A 19,766-nucleotide genomic window follows, 5' to 3' on the forward strand; every position below is an offset into this window, starting at 1 on the left:
TGTAGTTTCCCGTCCATCCACCAGCCGCTGCTTGGGCGGCTCCCACACTTTGCTCACTGTGACAGAGCTACTACAGACTCAATTCTTTTGGGGATATTCCTAGAAGTAGAAAGGGTGATTCATATGGTGATTCTATGTTTAAATTTTGAGGCCCTCTGTACCGTTTTGCACAGCAGCTATACCATTTTCTGTTCCTGCCGCTGGTGCCCAAGGCTTCTTCACCACCTCACCAATGTGTGTTTTGTTTTGTTTTGAAAGTAGCCTGGGGACATATCCTTTTCGTATACACTGTTCAGCTCACTACACACTTAACTGAGCCCTCCCTGCACACAGGGGAGTGGCAGCCTCTGTGTCCCGCTGTGCTGCAGGCCTTGTCAGAGCCTTGAATGTTGAATGGGCCGAGACTCCTCAGTCTGTGATGTATCAGGGCTGCAGCATTTTCCCAGAGCTTGACTGTGCATACAGACCACCCATCAGCCTTGTGGGGGAGGCTGGTGGGTGCATGGGAGCCCTCAGCCATGTGGAGCTTTGTCAGGTTTGGCAGCTGGGCCCATCCCACAGAGGCACCTGATCAGGCTGTGGGGGTTGAAACCCTGAAGCCAAAACCACAGAAAGTGAAGTTTCCTTCAACATCTTGTCTGGGTTGGTCACTCAGATGTGTGAGTGAGGAAGTGGGACAGGGCCCGGGGCGAAAACATGAAGAAAAGCAGAGAAAGCAGCCCAGCCGTGGGCTTGGGCAACAGCAGGTGGCCGTGCCCCCAGTGTTTCAGGCAGTAGCCAGGATGGGGGGGGGGTGCCAAGAAGCAGAGGGATGTGATGAGAGGCGTGGGGTCCCCACATGGAGGTCCTTTGGGGTGCGTCACCTCTCCACTCCTCTCCCTGTAGCCGCAGCTCACTCACCTTCCCACCTTGTGTTCTACTGGAACCTGCCACACACATTCCCACCTCAGGGCCTTTGTCTGTGCTCTGCCCACTACCCAGTATTCTTTTCTCCAGCTTTGTGTACAGTGTGGGTGCTCACTTGCTTGAGGTCACCGTGCAACATCTCCCCGATCCTGCTCCACCACTAGTACTTTCTACCTCTTCCAGCTCCATCTTTCATCCTTACTTTGTCATTATCTGACACTTTCGTTGGTATGCCAACTGACGGTTCATGGGGGCTGGAGCCATGGTCTGTGTTGCCCACTTCTGCATCCCTGGCACAAAGTTCAAGGATGACACTTGGGCTGGCAAGGAGTGATGTTTGTTGAGAGGAGAAATGAATCCTGGGCATGGGTGAGGATTACAGTGTTTCTGGTGGTTTAAGCAAAATGGAGGGTTAGCTCTCTCTCTGGAGGGAGGCCACCCGGGGTTGGAGCAATGTCATGTACTCTTCAGGGACCCCTTGCTCCTAAATCATAATTGTGCCACTGTCACTATGTGGGGTTCACCTCGTGGTCCAAGGTGGACTGCATATGCTCCAGCCATCACATCTACCTTCCAGCCACTGGAACTCAACACTCCCCTCATTTGAAAGCCTGTGAGATTCCCATTTGATCCGATTTTCAGCCTGGAGCACAGATTCTGCTCCTGCTCACCCTCCCTTCACCAGGGCTGCTCTCTGCCAGGTGCTGGGAAAACAGGTGTGAAGGGGTAGGGAGGTCCAACTAGCCTGAGCCAGTCCGGTGCTGTGTGCATTGGTGGAGGACAGGCTGACAAGACAGGAACGCAAGGGACGCATTGCACCAGTTCACGGTACACCAACAGCCGCCCGCCCTCTTCCCTGGCCCCAGCACAGTTCCCAGGAACTGGGGGTGTCTGTTCAGCTCTGCCTCCCCAGTCTGGGGTTGCTGGGGACTGTTGGGTCAGTGCTGAGTCCTCTCAGAACCCAGCATCACCCACTGGGGGGAGTCCTTGTCCCTGTCCCTTGTCCCTTGTCCCCTTGTCCCTGTCCCTGCCCACCCTCCTTCCCTGCCTCACACACCTGACAACTGCTGTTTGTCCTTCTTGGTGTGGGCCCTGCATCCCTCCTCCAATGCTAGGATTCTAGGCTTCCATACCCCCAACCCACCCCTGGGGCTGCCCCAGCAGCCCCTGCAGAAACCAGCAGTTCTGAAGGCCTTGGCCCCAGGGGAACCAGGAGGACGCAGGTGCAGGGTGGGGCGGGGCAGGGGTAGAGCGGGGATTCCCTCCCACCCCCGACACATTTCACACAGTGGCCATGCTCTGGCTTCCCAGGGAGTTGGTCTCAGCGGCATCCAAGCCCCTCACTGGTTGCCCTGCTCCCGGGGTACCCCTGAACCCAGAAACCTGGGGGTTGTGGGAGGGGAGGGAGTGTCTGCTTTGCTCCTGAGGGAGACCCTAGAAACGGCAGCAGGATGGGTGGGCGGCCCTCGAGCCCCCTGGACAAGCGGCAGCAGCAGCACTTGAGGGGTGAGCCGGCATGGGGTACGGTGGGAGTGGGGGTGGTGGTGGTCAGGGCTAAGGTTGTCAGACACACAGTAGGATGCCCTACTAATGTAAATTGCAGATACGGGATGAATATTTTTGTTTTGTATAAGTATGTCCCAAACTTTGCACGGGAGCATACTTATGCTAAAGAATGATACCTAATTTATCCGGAATTCAAATTTAATTGATGACCTATATATTTTTTAAAGATTTTCTTTATTTGACAGAGATCACAAGTAGGCAGAGAGGCAGGCAGGGCTGGGGGAAGCAGGGTCCACGCCGAGCAAGGAGCCCGATGTGGGGCTTGATCCCAGGACCCTGAGATCATGACCCGAGCTGAAGGCAGAGGCTTAACCCGCTGAGCCACCCAGGCACCCCAATGACCTATATTTTTATTTGGTAAATCTGGTAACCCTATTCAGGGCATGGGCTCAGGATGAGGACGAGGGAGCAGGTGAGAGGTGGCTCAGCCAGATCTCCTGGGATGGTTTTACTAGGTGGACGGGGACCAGCAGGGGGAACAGGCTCAGATTCCACTTCAAGACTAAGAGTGGCTGGTGCCCTCACATGCTTGAGCACCTCCAGTGTGCTGGGTAGTGAGGACACAGTGGGGTTAAGAATGGTTCCCAGCTCCTGGGTTCGTGACCTAGACCAGGAAAGAAGATCAAGTTACAATTACAAAAATAGCAGTTGACTGATAAGCATTGTGGGAAAGCCCATAGGTTCTCCAAGTCGGGGGCAAGAAAAGGGGTGGGTAACTGCCCACTGAGGAGCTGAGGGTCAAGCCAGGGCTGGAGGGTTGTGATGGAGTTCGTTGGTAGGAGATGTGGGAAGAGCATCCCAGGTAGGGGGAACAGCATGTTCACAGGCATGTGGTGTGTCTTGCAAGGACTCAGACCATGCAAGTTCACACTTTAGCCCTACCCTCACTCACTGTGTGACCTTGGGTGAACGACTTCGTCTCTCTAGGTCTCATTCTCTTATTTGTAAAGCAGGGATAGCAACAATGTCTATCTCATGGAACCATTGTAAGGATTCAGTAAGTTACTCTTTGCTATGTTGGTTGTTTTTGTTTTTTGTTTGTTTTTTTTCTATAGTGGCTTAAACAAGATAAAGATTTACTTCTCCCGCCTATAGAAAAGTACAGTGGCAGGCAGCCTCATATAAGTTAGACTCCTGAACTCCTTCCACTTCATGGTTCTACCACTCATGGCTTCTGTACCTAAGGCCGTCTCATAGCACATAATAATTGCTGAAGCTCCAGCCATTAGGTCCACATTCCAGGCAGCAGATATGGATTTGTTTTACATACAGTCAAGTGCATACATCTTAGGGGAAGAGCTTGAAGGACTTTAACACTTGTGCGATCACTTTCTAGATCAAGATGCAGAAAGTTCCCTGGTGCTGGGGTGAGGCTTAAAATATTCAGAAACTCTCTCCAGGGAAAGGGCCAGAGGAAACTGGGGTGGAATGGATCTGTTCATTATCTTGTTCGTGGTGATGGTTTCTAGGGTGTGTAAAGGTGTCAAATTTCATCAGATCGTATGCTTTATGTAATTAAAGTTTATTGTGCATCAGTTATAAATTAAGCCTGAGTCACTCATTTCCCCCGCCTCTGACCCCCACGTGGCTACAAGCAGTCTATGGATGGTGAGTGGAATCTGGAGCACATCTTGTTGGGCAGCTTTGGGGCAAGGGCAGGAGCTCACCAGTGGCCTCTCTGCCTATTCTGCCCTCCCCAGGCAGGTCTTCAGGGTTCTGAGTCTATCACCTTACCATGCCCTTGTCGCTGCAGGCCAGGTGGACACCCTGCTGAGGAACTTCCTGCCCTGCTACCGGGAGCAGCTGGCAGCCTCTGTCCTGCAACAGATCTCCCGTGAGCTGGGGCCCAGGGAGCCAGCCGGATGTCAGCTGATGCGCAGTAAAGTGGGTGCCACAAAGGGAGGGGTTGCTAAGGGAGGGAGACGGGAGTTGGGGGGACTTTGGTTCAGTTGCGGGGCCCTCCTGCCTTCCACCTTTACCCTATAGGAGACACCAAGACCTAGGGAGATTGTTAAAAATTCATTCTTTGAATAAACATTCACTGGGCACCTACAGCAGACCATGCCCTGGGCTGGATATATGGGCCGGGAGCGCACAGCATTGGTGGAGGAAGGATCCTGCTTTGCAGTGCCCCCCCCCCCCCCCCCCCGCCTCCAGGCTCACAGTCTGACTGGGGAAGAAGTGAGCAAACAAGTTAGCATGTCATGGTACTGGAGGACTTCTGATATGTGCTCTGAAGACAAGATGAAAGGCAGTGTCGAGGGGCGGGGAGCTGGGGTGCAGGGCGGGCTTCTCTGAGCTGAGATGTAAAAGATGAGAAGGAACCAGATCTGGAAGCCAGAGTAGGAAGGAAATTCGAGGCAGGCGGCACAGTCCATGCAAAAGCTCTCAAGGTAGAAAAGGCTTGCCTTGTTGATGGAGCGTGAAGCCCGCCCGTTGGACCCTCAAGCCTTTGCACACATGGTACCCTCTGCCCAGGGCACTCTTCCTGGTGTTCCTCATGCTCCAGCCACGCTTCTTCCAAGAAGCCTTCCTTGATCACCACAGCCCCTTCCTGGGTTGGGTGCTTCCTCTGGGATCCCCATCCTGATGCTTTTCCAGGGAAGCCTTGGGTCACACATCTGCCTCCCTCCCTCGTCTGCCCTGTGAGGGCGGGGGCCATATCCCTTGTGCCCACGTGATGACTATGCATAGGAGGAGGTCAAGAAGAGTTTGCTGATGGAACTTAAGACTGCGGAGGGGCGCCTGGGTGGCTCAGTGGGTTGAGCCTCTGCCTTCAGCTCAGGTCATGATCTCAGGGTCCTAGGATTGAGCCTTGCATCGGGCTCTCTGCTCAGCAAGAAGCCTGCTTCTGCCTCTCTCTCTCTCTCTCTGCCTGCCTCTCTGCCTACTTGTGATCTCTCTGTCAAATAAAATAAATCTTTAAAAAAAAAAAAAAAAAAAAAAAGACTGTGGAGCTGCCCAGTCCAGCTCCAGATGTCTCCTGAGCTAACGAATGGCTCCACATGCCCTGTACCACTGCCCCAGTCCTTGCCAGCCTGTGAAATGAGTCTTTGACCAGAGAAGAAACTGAGGCACAGAGAGGTGAGGTGACCTGCCTGAGGTCACCCTGTCAGGAAGAGGCGAGGCATGATTTGACCCTGGAGCCCATGCTAGTTGCTGGGTCCCTGCCCTAATCAAGAGCTCCGAGTTATCCCATCTTTCTCGGATGCCTTTTACCCAGTCGCACCCGACCTGGGCTGGAGGCTCCCAGCCCTGTGGACGCAGAGCCTTCTCTCACCTGGGGCGCTCCCTGTCCTGCTTGGGGCATCTCAGGACTCCAGGTGTCGTCCCCACCTGCACCTCTTGCCACCTGTAGGTTCTGGCCACTGGGCCCAGGAAACCATTGACACTGGGGTTCAAACAGTGTAGGGGGATTTCCCCTTGCTTCAGTTTGAACACTTTATAATATACTTATTTTATACATCATTTCTATAACTATTTTTTAAGGATTTTATTTTTTTTTAAGTTTTTAATTTTTTTCTTTGTTTCTTTGAGAGAGAGAGGCAGAGATGGCGAGAGAGGGGGAGGGAGAGAGAGAGAAAGAGAACAAGTGGGAAGAAGCAGGCTCCCTGATGAGCAGAGACCCTGATATGGGGCTCGATCCCAGGACCCTGAGATCATGATCTGAGCCAAAGGCAGACGCTTAACAGGCTGAGCCACCCAGGCACCCCTCTATAACAATGTTTTAATGATATTATTATGAAAAATCTCAGACCTCAGAGAAAGTTTGTAGAACCATTCAACAAGCACCTGACTTTCTACCACCCCATCAAAGAATGAAAATATCACAAATACAGTTAATTTATTCATTGAATATTTATTGGGCACCATCTGGGCCTTGCTCTGGGACCCACTGATGAAACAAAACACACACAATTCAGGTGGCCAGGTAGTGAGAAGAGCAACAAAGATAATAAAACAAAGGGTTTTATTATTAAAACAAAGGATATCCCACCCTGCCCAAGGGAGGGGTCTGTGGACAGAGGACTTGCTGATTCACAGGAAGGCGGACTACACCTGCTCCGTGACCCAGCAATCCCTCTTGTATTAATTAGATAATGCTACGAAACAACACATCACACTGTCAGTGGCTGGAAACAACCCACATGTATTATCTTAAAGTTGCTGTGGGTCAGGAATCTAGACACAGCCTCCTGAGTTCTTTCTTTTAGGGTCTCTCACAGGCTGCAATCAAGATGTTGGCCGGTGGGGGCGCCTGGGTGGCTCAGGGGGTTAAGCCTCTGCCTTTGGCTCAGGTCATGATCTCGGGGTCCTGGGATTGAGCCCCGCATCAGGCTCTCTGCTCAGTGGGGAGCCTGCTTCCCCCACCCCTGCCTGCCTCTCTGCCTACTTGTGATCTCTGTCCCTCTCTCTCTCTGTCAAATAAATAAATAAATAAGATATTGGCGAGGGGCTGGGGTCTCATCCGAGGCTCAAGTCAGGGGTGGGCTGCTTCCGAGTGATGAGAGGATGACAAAGCGTCTGCCTCCCAGGGCTGTGGGAGGGAATGAAGTCAGTGTGTATTTGGAAGTGTCCCAAACAAGTGCATAGTCTTAGCACGTGAGCAAGAAGAGCAGTGCGATCACATCAGTGCCCAAGTCCTGTACTTGGTGGCGCCTGGGATGGGTGGAGGGTGTTTTCTAGGTGATCTGGACATGGGGATACCGATCTGGGCCCCCGACATCCACTGGTCCCTCCTACAGAAGCTTCCCCGAGTCCGTGAGCACCGAGGGCCTCTGACCCAGCTTGGGGGCCATCCGCCTCGGTGGCAGCCGATCTTCTGTGTCCTGCGTGGGGATGGCCGCCTGGAGTGGTTCAGCCACAGGGAGGTAAGCAAGTGGCTCTTGTCGCTTCCATTTGAGCCTCACTATCCCACTCCCCTCAGCAGCTCCCAACGTGGTCCTCTTTCCTTTCTTCAGTCACCTGCTATGAATTGAGGGTCCCTGTGAGATTGGCCTGGGAGGGGTGGCCATCTCTTGCTGGGCCAGGGAGGTAAACTGAGGTCCAGGCTAGGAATAGGGATTTACTCATGGTCATTAGCAGAGCTGAGGTTGAAACTGTGAGAGTCCTTTATGCATCACATCTGCTGGCGAATTCAAGTCACTTATGTCCCTGGGACTCAGTTTCCATCTCTGTGAAATGGGATAATGGTGGTCTAGGCCACATAGGGCTGTGAGGAGTCAATGAGATAATCCTCATACAATATTTGGGACTAGCTTAGCACACAGTGGGTGCTGGTGCTTGACTACGGGGAGGGAGGGAGGGGGGGTGGAGGACTTCCCTAGTGAACCCTCGCCTTCTCCTGATCCCACAGTTGGGACATGGAAGGCACAGTCTAGACCTGTCCCAAGCTGGTTCTCTCGATGCCTTTCATAGGAATATGAAAATGGGGGCCATCCCCTGGGTTCCACGACCTTGACAGGGTATACCGTCCTGACTTCCCAGCGTGAATATCTCCACCTGTTGGACACTCTCTGCCCAGTCTCCTCAGGTAAGTTTCCTGGATCCTCAAGAGCAGATTTCTTTACCTTAGAATTGTTGACAGTTGGGGCCAAATCATTCTTTGTGGGGGCGAGGGGAGGAAGGGCACCCTGTGCATTGCACCATGTTGAACAGCATCCCTGGACTCCACCCACTTGATGCCAGTAGCATTCCACGCCCCCCATGAGAGGTATGACAATCAAAGATATCTCCAGACACTATCAGGTGTCCCCTTGGGGCAGCATTGTCTTTGGCTGAATACCCCAGCTCTAGCAAGCAAAATATCCACTCTCATCAGAGAGAGAAGGAGACCTAGAACATTGGATAAGAATCCAAGTAGCAAAGGTAAAACAGTAAAACCTGGTGTCAGTGAGCATGTGGGGAGATGGGCACTGGTGGGTGGGCCAAGGTTGAAGGGCTGGGGTGACCAGGAATTTATACCTTCTGGATTATTCCATCTTACTGTGGTCCCATGTATCACCCTGGAAATCAGAACCAAACACTGAAGATTTAGGACACCCCAAATTAAGTAACCAAAAAGAAATTCACTCATTTTGCCCCCACAACAGTGCCCCCAACAGTCCTTCCAACAGTCCTCTCAATATCTCATTGGTATCACTTTGAAGCCCATTTTTCAGGCAAGAGACCCGAGTTTCAGACAGAGAAACTGCGCCCTAAACATAGAGCGAGCAAAATGACTTGGCCGGGTTTGAATCTGGACCTGGCTGAGACCCCAGGGGCAATCCGGGCTCAAATCGCATGCCAGCTTAGCCCGATTAGCGGTGGTTGCCCAGGCCTCTGGGTTAAGGAGGATACTGAGGCTGGGAAACAATGCTGGGAGGGATTGCTGATGTCCATCGTGGGCCCACCTCCCCCTGGGACTGAGCAAGAATAAGGAGAGTGCAATAATGATGGCATAGCTCATCCTTACCAAGCAACTGCGCAACCGCACGGCTCCTCTCAGCCCGTCATGGGTGTTTTCTTCTAGTGAATGAATGATTGTAGAGTGAGTGCATGAATGAAGACAATCCCCTCTGCCCACTTGCAGGAGAGCATACACAGGAAGAGTCTGACCCCCTCCTGGAAATGCCGGTGAACTTCCCCCTGTTCCTCCAGCACCCCTTCCGCCGGCATCTGTGTTTCTCTGCAGCCACAGGAGAAGCACAGCAAGCCTGGAGGCTAGCCCTCCAGGGTGGCATCCGGCTTCGTGGCACAGGTGGGTCCTGGGAAAGGCCAGGCAGCAGTGGGTCAGGAGCTCTGCTCCTGCTGGCTATGGGGTCACCTCAAAGCTTCTAGTTTCCTTATGAAATGGATTGTGGAGGGAGACAGAAGCGACAACAGGCAGTTAGAAGCAACCAGGGCTACGATGGGGACACAGCCCTGCAGCAGCTCAGCCTGGGAGATCAGGGAGGGCTACACGGAGGAGGGGAGGAAGGGGCTGTCAAGGCTGGGGTCTGACAAGGATAAGGGGTCAGCCGGCTGAAGAAGGGAACAGGACCAACACATATGTTGAGCAGGTCGTTGAGTGCACAAATATACCTTTGGGGGGGGGGGGGGGGGGGGGGGTGGTGGCTGTGCAGCCTGGGCCGGTGATGGTCCCGGGGCACCGTGTTCCCTGCAAATGGCACTGCTCAAGCAAAGGTCTGGAGGTGATGAGGCTTGGGCGTTCTGGGACCCGGTGAGGGGGTGGAGGGCTTCCTTCCCGGGCGATGGGGAGCCAGGCGGAGGCGAGAGCAGAGGAGGAGTGGGCTGGCCCTGAGGCGCTGCCCCCTCAGTCCTGCAGCGAAGTCAGGCCCCCGCCGCCCGTGCCTTCCTGGACGCCGTAAGACTCTATCGTCAGCACCAAGGCCATTTTGGCGATGACGACGTGACCCTGGGCTCGGACGCTGAGGTCAGTGCCGAGCAAGGCCGTCCCCGGGAGCCCCTAGGCCCTCCGTGGCGCTCACGGTCCCCTCTCCCGCAGGTGCTGACCTGGGTGCTGATGAGGAAGCTGCTGCCGGCGCTGCGAGCTCAGACCCTGCCCGGCCTGCGGGGGGCCAGGCGCAACCGTGCCTGGGCCTGGACCGAGGTAGGCGCGGGGTCGCGGAGGGGGGGCCGGGACACGCGGGGAGTCGCGGAGGCGGATGGGGGCCCTACCCGGGGGCCCATCTTCCCCCTCCTCTCGTCTGTCCCCGAAACTCTTTCCGCCGTCTCTCTGCGTCTCCGTCTTGGTCTCTCTGTTCTCGCACCCCCGCCCCATCACGGCTCCGTCCTGCGCCTCTGGCCCGTGTGGGGTCCCCTCGGCCGGGCCGGGCAGCTCTTAGACGCAGTGCACGCCGCGGTCCTTGCCGAGGCCTCCGCCGGGCTCCGCGCCTTCCAGCCAGAAAAGGACGAGCTGCTCGCGGTCCTGGAGAAAACCATCCGGCCCGACGTAGACCAGATATTGCGGCAGCGGGAGCGCCTGGCGGGGAGGCTGCGGGGTGAGGCCTGGGGACCGGGACTGGCAGGGAGGGGCGGGGCCGGGAGCCTGAGAGGTGGAAGGGGAACCGGGTGGGTGTGAGGGTGGGTGTAAGGGGTGGGGCCGAGAATTCGGACCCCAGACCCAGCAGGGCAGGGCGGGGTGGGAGGAGGGGTGGGAGAAGGGGTGGGAGAAAGGGTGAGCACAAGGGACTAGGTGTCGGTGGGAGTCTGGGCGTGGCCGAGGCTCCGAGATGCGAGACACGGGTGGGGTCAAGAGGGAGGGACACCCAGTCGGGAGACTGGTGGAGGCGCCGATAGTGGTCAACCTGACTTGGGATATCCCGGTCAGATGGCGGAGGTTCCCACTCGGCTCAGTAACCAAAAGAACCGGCTTGGAATCCGGGCTCTGCCTCTGGGCGGTGGGACTTCGCGCTGACTGCTGCCCTACGCCAAACCTCAGTTTTCTCCTGTATAAAATGGTATAAAAGGGTGCTCAGAGTCTGAGCTCTTGTCCTCCTCCTCGTGCTGAGCCCGGGCCGCCTCCACGCCCTTTGCGGAGCACCTTGTGAAGGAGACCCAGGCTAGTGTCCTCCACTCCCAGTCGAGGTCCAGCGCCCCCTGGAGTCGTGCCTTCACGGAAAGGTGGACACACAGCTGTCCCTGGTCACGCAGAAGCTGCTGAGCACCATGGGAGCCGTGCTCTCGGCAGTGCAGACCCTCCTAGCTCAGGGCATGGACCGCCTGTCTGGCCATCTGCGTGGGAGCTCCTCTGGCACGCAGCTGCGCAAGGAGGTGACTCGTGTGTGTGTGTGTGTGTGTGTGTGTGTGTGTGTGTTCATCCAATGGACAGTGTATTGGCTTTACAGAAGAGTTGCGTGAACTCTTTTTCCTCTTTCTTGAAAACTTCTTTTGAAAACCTTTTCTTAACTTTGTTGTAGGCTGCTTTTTACTTGTTGTAGACCACTATGTTATGGTCATTGGGGCCACAGTTTAAACCATGGTTGGAGAGAGGAGTAAAATGACAAGAGTAGCATTTTACTAACATAAGTCTGGAGCCACCTACCTTCAGATTCCTCCTTTTCCCATTCCTTTGTTGTCAGAGGCCACCCCATCCCCTAAGCCAGTGAATTCTGCTCCATGGAGGTCACCTCAGTTTTTCTGATATTAAATGAAGACCGACTAAGTGCCAGGAAAACTTGAGCTCATTAAGCTTCCATTTCATAATCATCCCCTCCAGGAACTTTCCCTGCTCTTCTCTGCATCCGCAGCTACTTGTGCGGCCCTCCTCACAGATGGGTTTACACACCCCTGTAGTTGTTAGTCTATAGTTTACCTCCCCCAACTTCTCTGTGAGCTCCTTGAGGACAAAGACCATATTGGATTACTTCATTTCTGCAGCTGCAGAGCTCCCCAGCACAGAGAGGGCATCAGGTGGTGGGTATAGGTGTGACAAGGGCTGTGCCTATTTCCTCTCAGTCATGCCAGCACTGCATGTTATCCATTTTTTCAGGTTTTACCATTTTATGTCCATCACACCATACCTGTTACTTTTATTATGCATTTTTTGGGTGGCTGAGGTGGGATGTGTTTTCATTCGCGTTTCTCCTACTATGAATTGGCTGTGAGATCCTTGGCCTTTCTTTTCCATTTACTGATGGTATTTTTCTCACTTGCCTGTGGAGCCCAGGTTTACTCATTTGGGGAGATGCCATGGGACCCAGAGCTGATGCAGACCTGCTACCGTGAGGCTGAGAGAAGCCAGGGGCGCCTGAGGCAGCTGGTGGTGCCATTTGGCTTCTTTGGAACGCGGAGCCTGATGTTTGGGGCCCAGGATCTTGCCCAGCAGGTGAGTGGGGAGTGGAAGGCTGAAGGAGGTGGGGGCAGCCACGTCCACTGAACGGGTGCCAAGAATGTGCTGGGGAGATCATGATGACCAACAGACCTGGCCTCCCTCCCTGGGCTCCCATGTGGTGGGCAGAGTTGTGGTGGGAACACATGGGGTGCTGTGGGAGCCCTGGGGAGGTGTGCAATTCATCTCCAGTGTTAGGAGGGCCTTCAGGAGGAGAGAACTTCTGAACTGAGGCAGCAGGGGGGAAAATGGGGGATGGGTTGTGTCCTGGGTAGAGGGAATAGTGTGGATCAGCACCAGGAGGTGAGGGAGTCTATCTGCATTTGGGGAAAATGAAGCCATTTGGAGACATTGGGTTGTATGTTTCAAGTGAGGGCAGAAAGGTAGGAGATATGCCATCAAAGTGGGTGGGAAGATGGGTCAGGAACTTGAATATGGGGCTAAGGGGTCTGGCTCTGTCCTGAGGGCAGTGGGGAGCCCCAGCAGGTATGTGAGCAGGGGAGGGGCATGACCAGATTCAAGATTTAGGAAGCCCTACCTGCTGTGGGGAAGAGAGGCTGTTGGGGGCAGGATTAGAGGAGGCAAGAAGGAGGCCTGAACTAGAATGGGTGCCGTTAATAGAGAGAAGTGGGGTGCATTTGTAGGCCAAGGGAATGGGACCTGCTAAGGTGGGTGAAGGAGACAAGGATTGAGAAGACCAAGCGCTGCCTGGTACAGTTGTTCATTTTGTACACTGCACAAGAGCACTCAGCTAAAGAGGTGGAACTCCGACCAGCCCTCTGCTCCCCAGACTGAGCACTCTGGCACCATCCTCCAGAGGGAAGGGCATTTTCTGCCAAGATTATACATAGGTTCCCACTGTTTGCATGACTCCCAGGTCCTGAGTGGAGGGAGAGGCTGTTTCTTGAGACAAAAAGGAAATTGGGGGAAAGTGGCTGATCAGGTTAGTCTGGATGCCAAGAAGGGTCAGCCGGGTAGGCACAGGGCCCAAAAGGCCAGAGTGTGGGTTCCCAGGGGGCTTATGAGATGCTCTTTCCACAGCTTATGGCTGACGCCGTGGCCACCTTCCTACAACTGGCAGACCAGTGTCTGACCACAGCCCTGGACTGCACCCAGGCTGCCCAGCAGCTGGAGAAAGTCCGGGGGCGTGTGCTGAAGGTGAGGTCTACTGGGTGGCCATGGCTACTCCCATGGCCTGGGTACTCCGATGGCCCCTGGACCGGCTGCTGTGTGTGTCCGGCAGAAGTTCCAGTCAGACAGTGGCTCAGTGCAGAGGAATTTTACCCGTGGGTGGCTGCTCTCCATCTTCTTGCCCTTTGTGTTGCACCAGCTGGAGGGGAGCTGCACAGTGGTGAGTAAGAGGGCACGCATGCGCACATCCTAGAGGACAGTCAAGGGTCTCTGTCTTTCTGTAAAGTGGGCAGAGTGCTCTCTCCCTTGGAGTCACTGTGATGATAAGAGACTCTTGTTCCCTAAGCCCTATGGTTGGGATGTATGGCTCTTTGGGCTCCCACAATGCTCTCTGCTTCTCCCATGAGAGTGCTCAGCATCTGTCATTTGAAATCTGGAGAGGGGGGTGGGTGAATGCACCCAGGCATCGCATATCAGTGGGTGACATGGGCCTTAGGGAAGTGGGGAGGCAAAGAGGGAATGTGTGTCTGTTGGGGGGTTTGCCGGATGGTCAGGAAGGCTCTCACTGAGAATGACACTCGAGAAGCAGTGAACTGAGGGCATGAGCCATGTCCTGGGGAAGCATGGACCAGGCAGAAGGCACAGCAGGTGCAAAGACCCTGAGGTCAGCCAGTGTCTGGTGTGTGGGAGGAATAGTGAGGAGGCGCACATGGCTGGAGCTTGGTGAGTGAGGGCATGGGAAGGGGGTGAGAGAGAAGGTCACAGGGGCCTGGTCACACAGGGGCATCAGGGAGGGGTCTGCCTCAGTGGCTGACAAGATCCTCTTGCCAGGGAAGATGGGTGGGAGGGCTAGTGGAGATGCCTGCCCTATGCGCAGTAAGATGTGATGTGCTGTTTCATTGATCCCCACAACAACCTGAGGGCATATGGATCAAGGAGTCCATTTTAGAGATGAGGAAATTTAATCCCAAGGCCCCCCCAGCTAAACAGGATCAGAGTGGCCACCCTCCCCTCCAGACTAGCCCCTCAGCCGCCTCTGTTCCAGGAGCTGCTTGAGTTCGAAGGAGACGTCCTTGCCGTGGGTAGCCCAGCCCTGACCGTCAAGGGCATCTATAAAGACATCGTCCAGGGGGTCCTGCTGCAGAGGATCGATGGAGGTAAACCCCATTCCTCTTTGCCTCAAGGAAGCCTCGTGACCCCTGGCTGTGTGTAGCAGCCTCTACCACATTCCCTATCACCTCTTACTTCCTGTCAATACTAGTCCGTTGATGGAGGGTAGGACTGGGACAGATGGGAATGGGCTGAGCGAGTCTTCGAGGGGCACTGATGGCAGTTCCCTAAAGGAGGGGGCATTGGAACAAGGCTCTGAGGAGTGTGTAGGATGTCTTAGGATGGGGGGAAGGAGGCAAAATGGAGAAGTTGGGGGTAGACATTTATATTTATTCATTCAGCAACTCCCTGTTCTTTCCGGGCTGACATTGAAGCCCCCAGAGTTCTTGGATCTTCTGGGCTGGGCAGCGGCTCCAGAACCCTCTCTTCTCCTTCTTGCTTCATCAGTTTGCATATGAGCCAGTGCCTGAGACTGCAGAAACGTGCGCTGGGATGCGCCATGTGAGGCTGAGGGAATGGCGTGGCATCCATGTGGCTGATGCAGAGGGCATGAAGGAGAACGGAAGGAGAGGAGGCTGCTGGGGCAGGTGTGCAGGGCTTGAAATAACAGGCACAGGAGGTTCAGGAGGTTAGGCTTTATTGAGCAGGCAATGGGGAGCCATGGAGGGTGTGTGAGCAGAGGGCAACAGTGACCAGACCGGAAGCCAAGGAGGAGGCTGAGGGCACAGTCCTGGAGGCAAAGGATGGATTCAGGTAGCTCTCCCCTTTCTTGGGAGAAAGCCAAAGACAGTAGGGTTCTGGGAACCAGGAGGTAAAGGTGAGGATGTCTTTGGTCCTTGGGCATCCATGCAAAAAGAACCCCCTAAGTTCCCTTAGAAAAGGGGCTTTTCTTTTTATCTTTCTTTCTTTTCTTTTTGGAAAGGGGCATTTTCAGTGGAGGAAAAGCTATTCTCTAATGGGGGGTGGGTGGAAATCCAGAAACAGGTAATCTCAGAGAGTTTCTGTCCTAGAGGTTTTACAGGTAGCGGTATTCTATCCTTAATTGACTTGTAATGTCTGCTTGGGATGCTGTGTTGGGGACTGGTGGGACTGGTGGGGGGCTCAGTGAAGGGGTGGGGATCGGCTAGCCTTGTCTGCTGTGAGCACAGGTACGGAGAGAGGCTTATTTGAACCACTTGTTTTGGATTCCTGGTTGAGATGTTTCCTCCCATCCTTTGCCCTCTTGTGACCTCTCTGAGGGAATGCATGGAATCCTCAGGTGGGTGCAAGCGTTTATCTCTCGCTTTAGAATTGAAAAGGGCCCTTGGTGCCAGAGACGTGTCCTGCATTCTGGATGGCTGCTCGGAGGCCCCATGGGACCAGACAGCAGTAGGTGAGGACATCACAAGCTCTTGGGTCATGCCAGTGAATTGTTGGGGGAGTGGGGGGGCTTGGCATGGGGTGGGAGGGATGGTTGTAAGTGTGGATTCCTGGATGGAACAACATATACCTTATCTCCTGACCCAGCCAGTTGGTCAAGCTCATGGAGTTCTCAACACTGCAAGGGAAGACTGTGGTGATGGGAGCCTCGGGGCCACTGCAAGCAAGGGCTGTACTAGGAGATGGGTATAGGGAGCCAGGCTCAGGGCCAGGGCAGCCTGGCCTCCTGCTGCAGGATCCTACAACGAACTCTTTGTTGGAGCAGTAAGTGAATGTAGGGCTGTGGCTGACGCTGCTGGCAGGGCAGAGATCCTCAGCTCCAGTCGTGAGATGGAAATGCATCATGGGGACTTCCCTGAGATGTGGCAGAAAACAACTGGTCCACCTAGAAGCAGACTGGTGGGCAGGACAACTGTAACCTGGATGTTCAGAACCCAGGGCGGGTGCAGGATTCTAGAACAGCTCACAGCTCAGTCCCCTTGAGTGTTGCTGTTGAACCCACCCAGCTGAGCGCCCCCATACTTTTCACCCACAGAAATTCTGAGATAATGTGTGTTGTTTTTAGCTGCTAACTTTTGGGATCATTTGTTACACAGCAATAGCTAACTGATACACTCATACATTGCTGATCTGGCCTAGTCATAGTGATCATAGTCGATCACTGTAGACAAACTGATGAGTATACACAAGTGTGGGGATAAATGGAGATTAAACTGTTTTAGAAAGACTTCTGAGGTCAGAATATTTGGGGATTCACAAGCAAGAATGAAGGATTGCAAACAGGCCCCTTAATCCATTTGACAGAATATACCCAGTGATGGCCATTTTACTTCTTCTAACTAGTTAGTCTTCCAACTAGCTGTTAGTGCTACAGGGAATGACGTTGTACATACTTTCCAGGAATGTGCAGGTCTCTGTGGGTAAATCCCCCAGTGTGAAATCTCAGAGTTTCGAGCCTTTGTGTTTGGCATTTTAACAGCAGTTTCCAGAGCACTCTCCACCAGGCTGGTCCCACCTGCTGCCCCTCCCCCATGTAAAGGTGGCCCATTTCCCCAGCAGCACAGGCTACCAGCTGACTCAGGATTTCTTAGATCTTCTGAGTGAATAATGGTGTCTTGGCATCATTTTTACAAGCATGTCTTGTTGGAGATGAGATTAAGCATCTTTTTGTGTGTTTAAGAACTATTTTAGCTTCTATTCTGTGAAACTTTGTTCCTCTCCTTGGCCCACGCATCTCCTGGGTGCTTGTCATTTTCTGCCTAGTTTCTTTTACGAGGGCTTCCATGTCCAGAGCATTTACTATGTGTCAGGCATTTGATATGTTTTTGCCTCCTGATGATACTTTCTATTTTACAGATGAGGAAGCTGAGGCTCAGAGAGGAACTCGCTCTGGGCAGCCAGCCTCTGGCACTGAGGTCCAGCCATTCTGCCCACTGCCTCCTCCCAGAACATTCTGCAGTTGAATCTTAGGCCACCTCGGTCCTTATTCCCATTGGGTAAATGTCTACTAACAGAATTTGGAGTCAAACATATGCACCATTTCAAGGCTTTTATAATCCTCATACCTCCACTTCATTCCTCTCCAGAAAAGCTGGCCTCTTTCTTATACTCCCATCAACAGCATTTTTGCATATTCTCCATATCCTTTCCAAACACTAGACAGTTTCATAAAAGAAAAAAGTCAACTTGAGACACACGCAGACATTTCATTGTTTAAATTTCACTCATGGTGGCACTGAACCTAAAAATATGTTTATTGGCCATTTTTATGTTTCTGCTTTTGTTTTGTTTTAAGTGAATTGCCTGTTCATGACTTTTCCCTACTTTTCTCTTCAGGAGGTTTTATCTTTTTCTTATTGATCTCTAATAACTCTTTGTATATTAAAGCTATGAATGCTTTGTTATACAGGTTACAGGTACTTTTATTCTCAACCTGCTGGGGGTCTTTTGGGTTTATTTATTTGCTCCAAATTCTAACTTGGTTTCAAGTGTCCCCGCTGAGAGTGAAGCATTTGCTGACTTCCCTCTGCTTGCCAGGAAGAGTCATCTGTCTCCTTGGGGTTTGGCAGCTTCTCCCTATCACAAGCCTTCCAGCTGCTTCCGGAGCAGATTCCGGAGGGATTTCCCCACGGTGCTTCTCTGGTTCAGCTTTCAGAGGGGAATACACATGCTGCATGGGAATGGTTTCCTCCCATTCCTCCCTGGAGTTTTTAGCCTCCCCAAAGAGAAAGATTTTCTTCACTTTTCCTGACTTTACCCTCCAACTCAAACTTCTGAGATAGATTCGTGTTTCATAGCCCTTGTACAGCTGGGTGGGATTTTTTTGTTTTTGTTTTAATTTTTAACCCAGAATGTGATGCTAATTCTGCAAAATTGGAACAACAAGAACTTGTCATCCTGCCCTCTTTGAGAAGATCACTATTTGTGGGGCACCTGGGTGGCTCAATGGGTTAAGCCTCTGCCTTCAGCTCAGGTCATGATCTAAGTAAGGGTCCTGGGATCAGCCCCAAATCAGGCTCTCTGCTCAGCAGGGAGCCTGCTTTCCCCACCCCTGCCTGCCTCTCTGTCTACTTGTGATCTCTGTCAAATAAATAAATAAAATCTGTAACCAACCAAACAAACAAACAAATCACTATTTGCTTTTGGTTTAAAAACTTTCAGTCTTTTCTCAGTTGATCAGGGTATGGGACGTGTCTTGTCACTCTGTTTTTCTCACTTAATATGACTGATCTTTCCTTGTCAGGCCTATAGAGTGTAAAATTGTTTTTTGCCATTTTGTTATAGAAAGTTTCAAATACACCCCAAAAGCACACCCCTGTGTGCCCCCACTCGGATTCAGCAGTGACCAAGTGTGGCCAGATCTCTTCCCTCTACTCCCATCCCTCACCCCCTTAGTCAGTTAGGTAACCAGGACATTTTAGGGTACGTTTCCAAAATATTCAGCTAAAAACTGAACTTGAACAAATGACCGTTGTAGAAAAACAAACAAACAAACAAACTGGAGAACAGAAACAAAGGAGAGATGAAATTCGAAGAGAGAGATGGACAAGGACATGGGGAGGAGGAAGGGCAAGTATCACGTGACTCCGCTAGCCATGCTGGGAGATTTGAGGCATTTGGGTCAAGCCCACCTCCCTGTCTTACTTCCTTCAGTTCAGGCCCTACTGTCCCTTTGAGCACAAGGTCGCAGGACCCTGAATTTTACGTAACAATACTGAATCTCTCCCCTCACCATCATATTAACAAATGTATACCTGAGCATCCTTCTTAAAACTTAGTTTTTAAGAACGACCCAAAACCAATCCATTAGAAAGTACATTGGAGGGGCGCCTGGGTGGCTCAGTGGGTTAAGCCGCTGCCTTCGGCCCAGGTCATGATCTCAGGGTCCTGGGATCGAGTCCCGCATCGGGCTCTCTGCTCAGCGGGGAGCCTGCTTCCCTCTCTCTCTCTGCCTGCCTCTCCGACTACTTGTGATTTCTCTCTGTCAAATAAATAAATAAAAATTAAAAAAAAAAAAAAAAAAGAAACTCTTTTAAAAAAAAAAAAAAAAAAAAAAAAGAAAGTACATTGGAGCATTGGGAAACAATCCCTTAGCAGCATTTCTATGGAAATTCCCGCCCCACCTGCGGAGCACGTGCTCAGCGCTTACAAGTATCATCTGGCTCCATCTGACGCCAACCCTGCGGTGTCGGTAAGGTGTCTATTTTACAAATAGACAAATTGAGGCTCTCACTGGGAGTCCACAGTGGGGGCTGAATTTGAAGCCAGGTCTGGGGACTCTAGAAACCGCAGGCTTAATACCCAACAGCCCTTTGAAACCAGG

At 52.8% G+C, this 19,766-nt stretch overlaps 1 protein-coding gene across 1 annotated transcript; it reads left to right on the forward strand.

Annotated features, from left to right (window-relative positions):
- Positions 1-106: 106 nt before the first annotated feature.
- On the forward strand, positions 107-18,550 carry NIBAN3 (niban apoptosis regulator 3). The gene is made up of 15 exons (XM_059389378.1): positions 107-2,412; positions 4,226-4,356; positions 7,218-7,343; positions 7,891-8,005; positions 9,044-9,211; positions 9,771-9,886; positions 9,959-10,063; positions 10,292-10,454; positions 11,036-11,226; positions 12,122-12,280; positions 13,325-13,441; positions 13,527-13,634; positions 14,460-14,571; positions 15,813-15,896; positions 17,300-18,550. Exons 1-15 carry the CDS (start codon positions 2,358-2,360, stop codon positions 17,404-17,406), a joined length of 1,857 nt encoding a protein of 618 aa, XP_059245361.1. The 5' UTR covers positions 107-2,357; the 3' UTR covers positions 17,407-18,550.
- The last annotated feature ends 1,216 nt before the right edge of the window (positions 18,551-19,766 follow it).

This window comes from Mustela nigripes, chromosome 2 (genome assembly GCF_022355385.1).
Source record: "Mustela nigripes isolate SB6536 chromosome 2, MUSNIG.SB6536, whole genome shotgun sequence".
In the NCBI taxonomy this organism is placed as follows: domain Eukaryota; kingdom Metazoa; phylum Chordata; class Mammalia; order Carnivora; family Mustelidae; genus Mustela; species Mustela nigripes.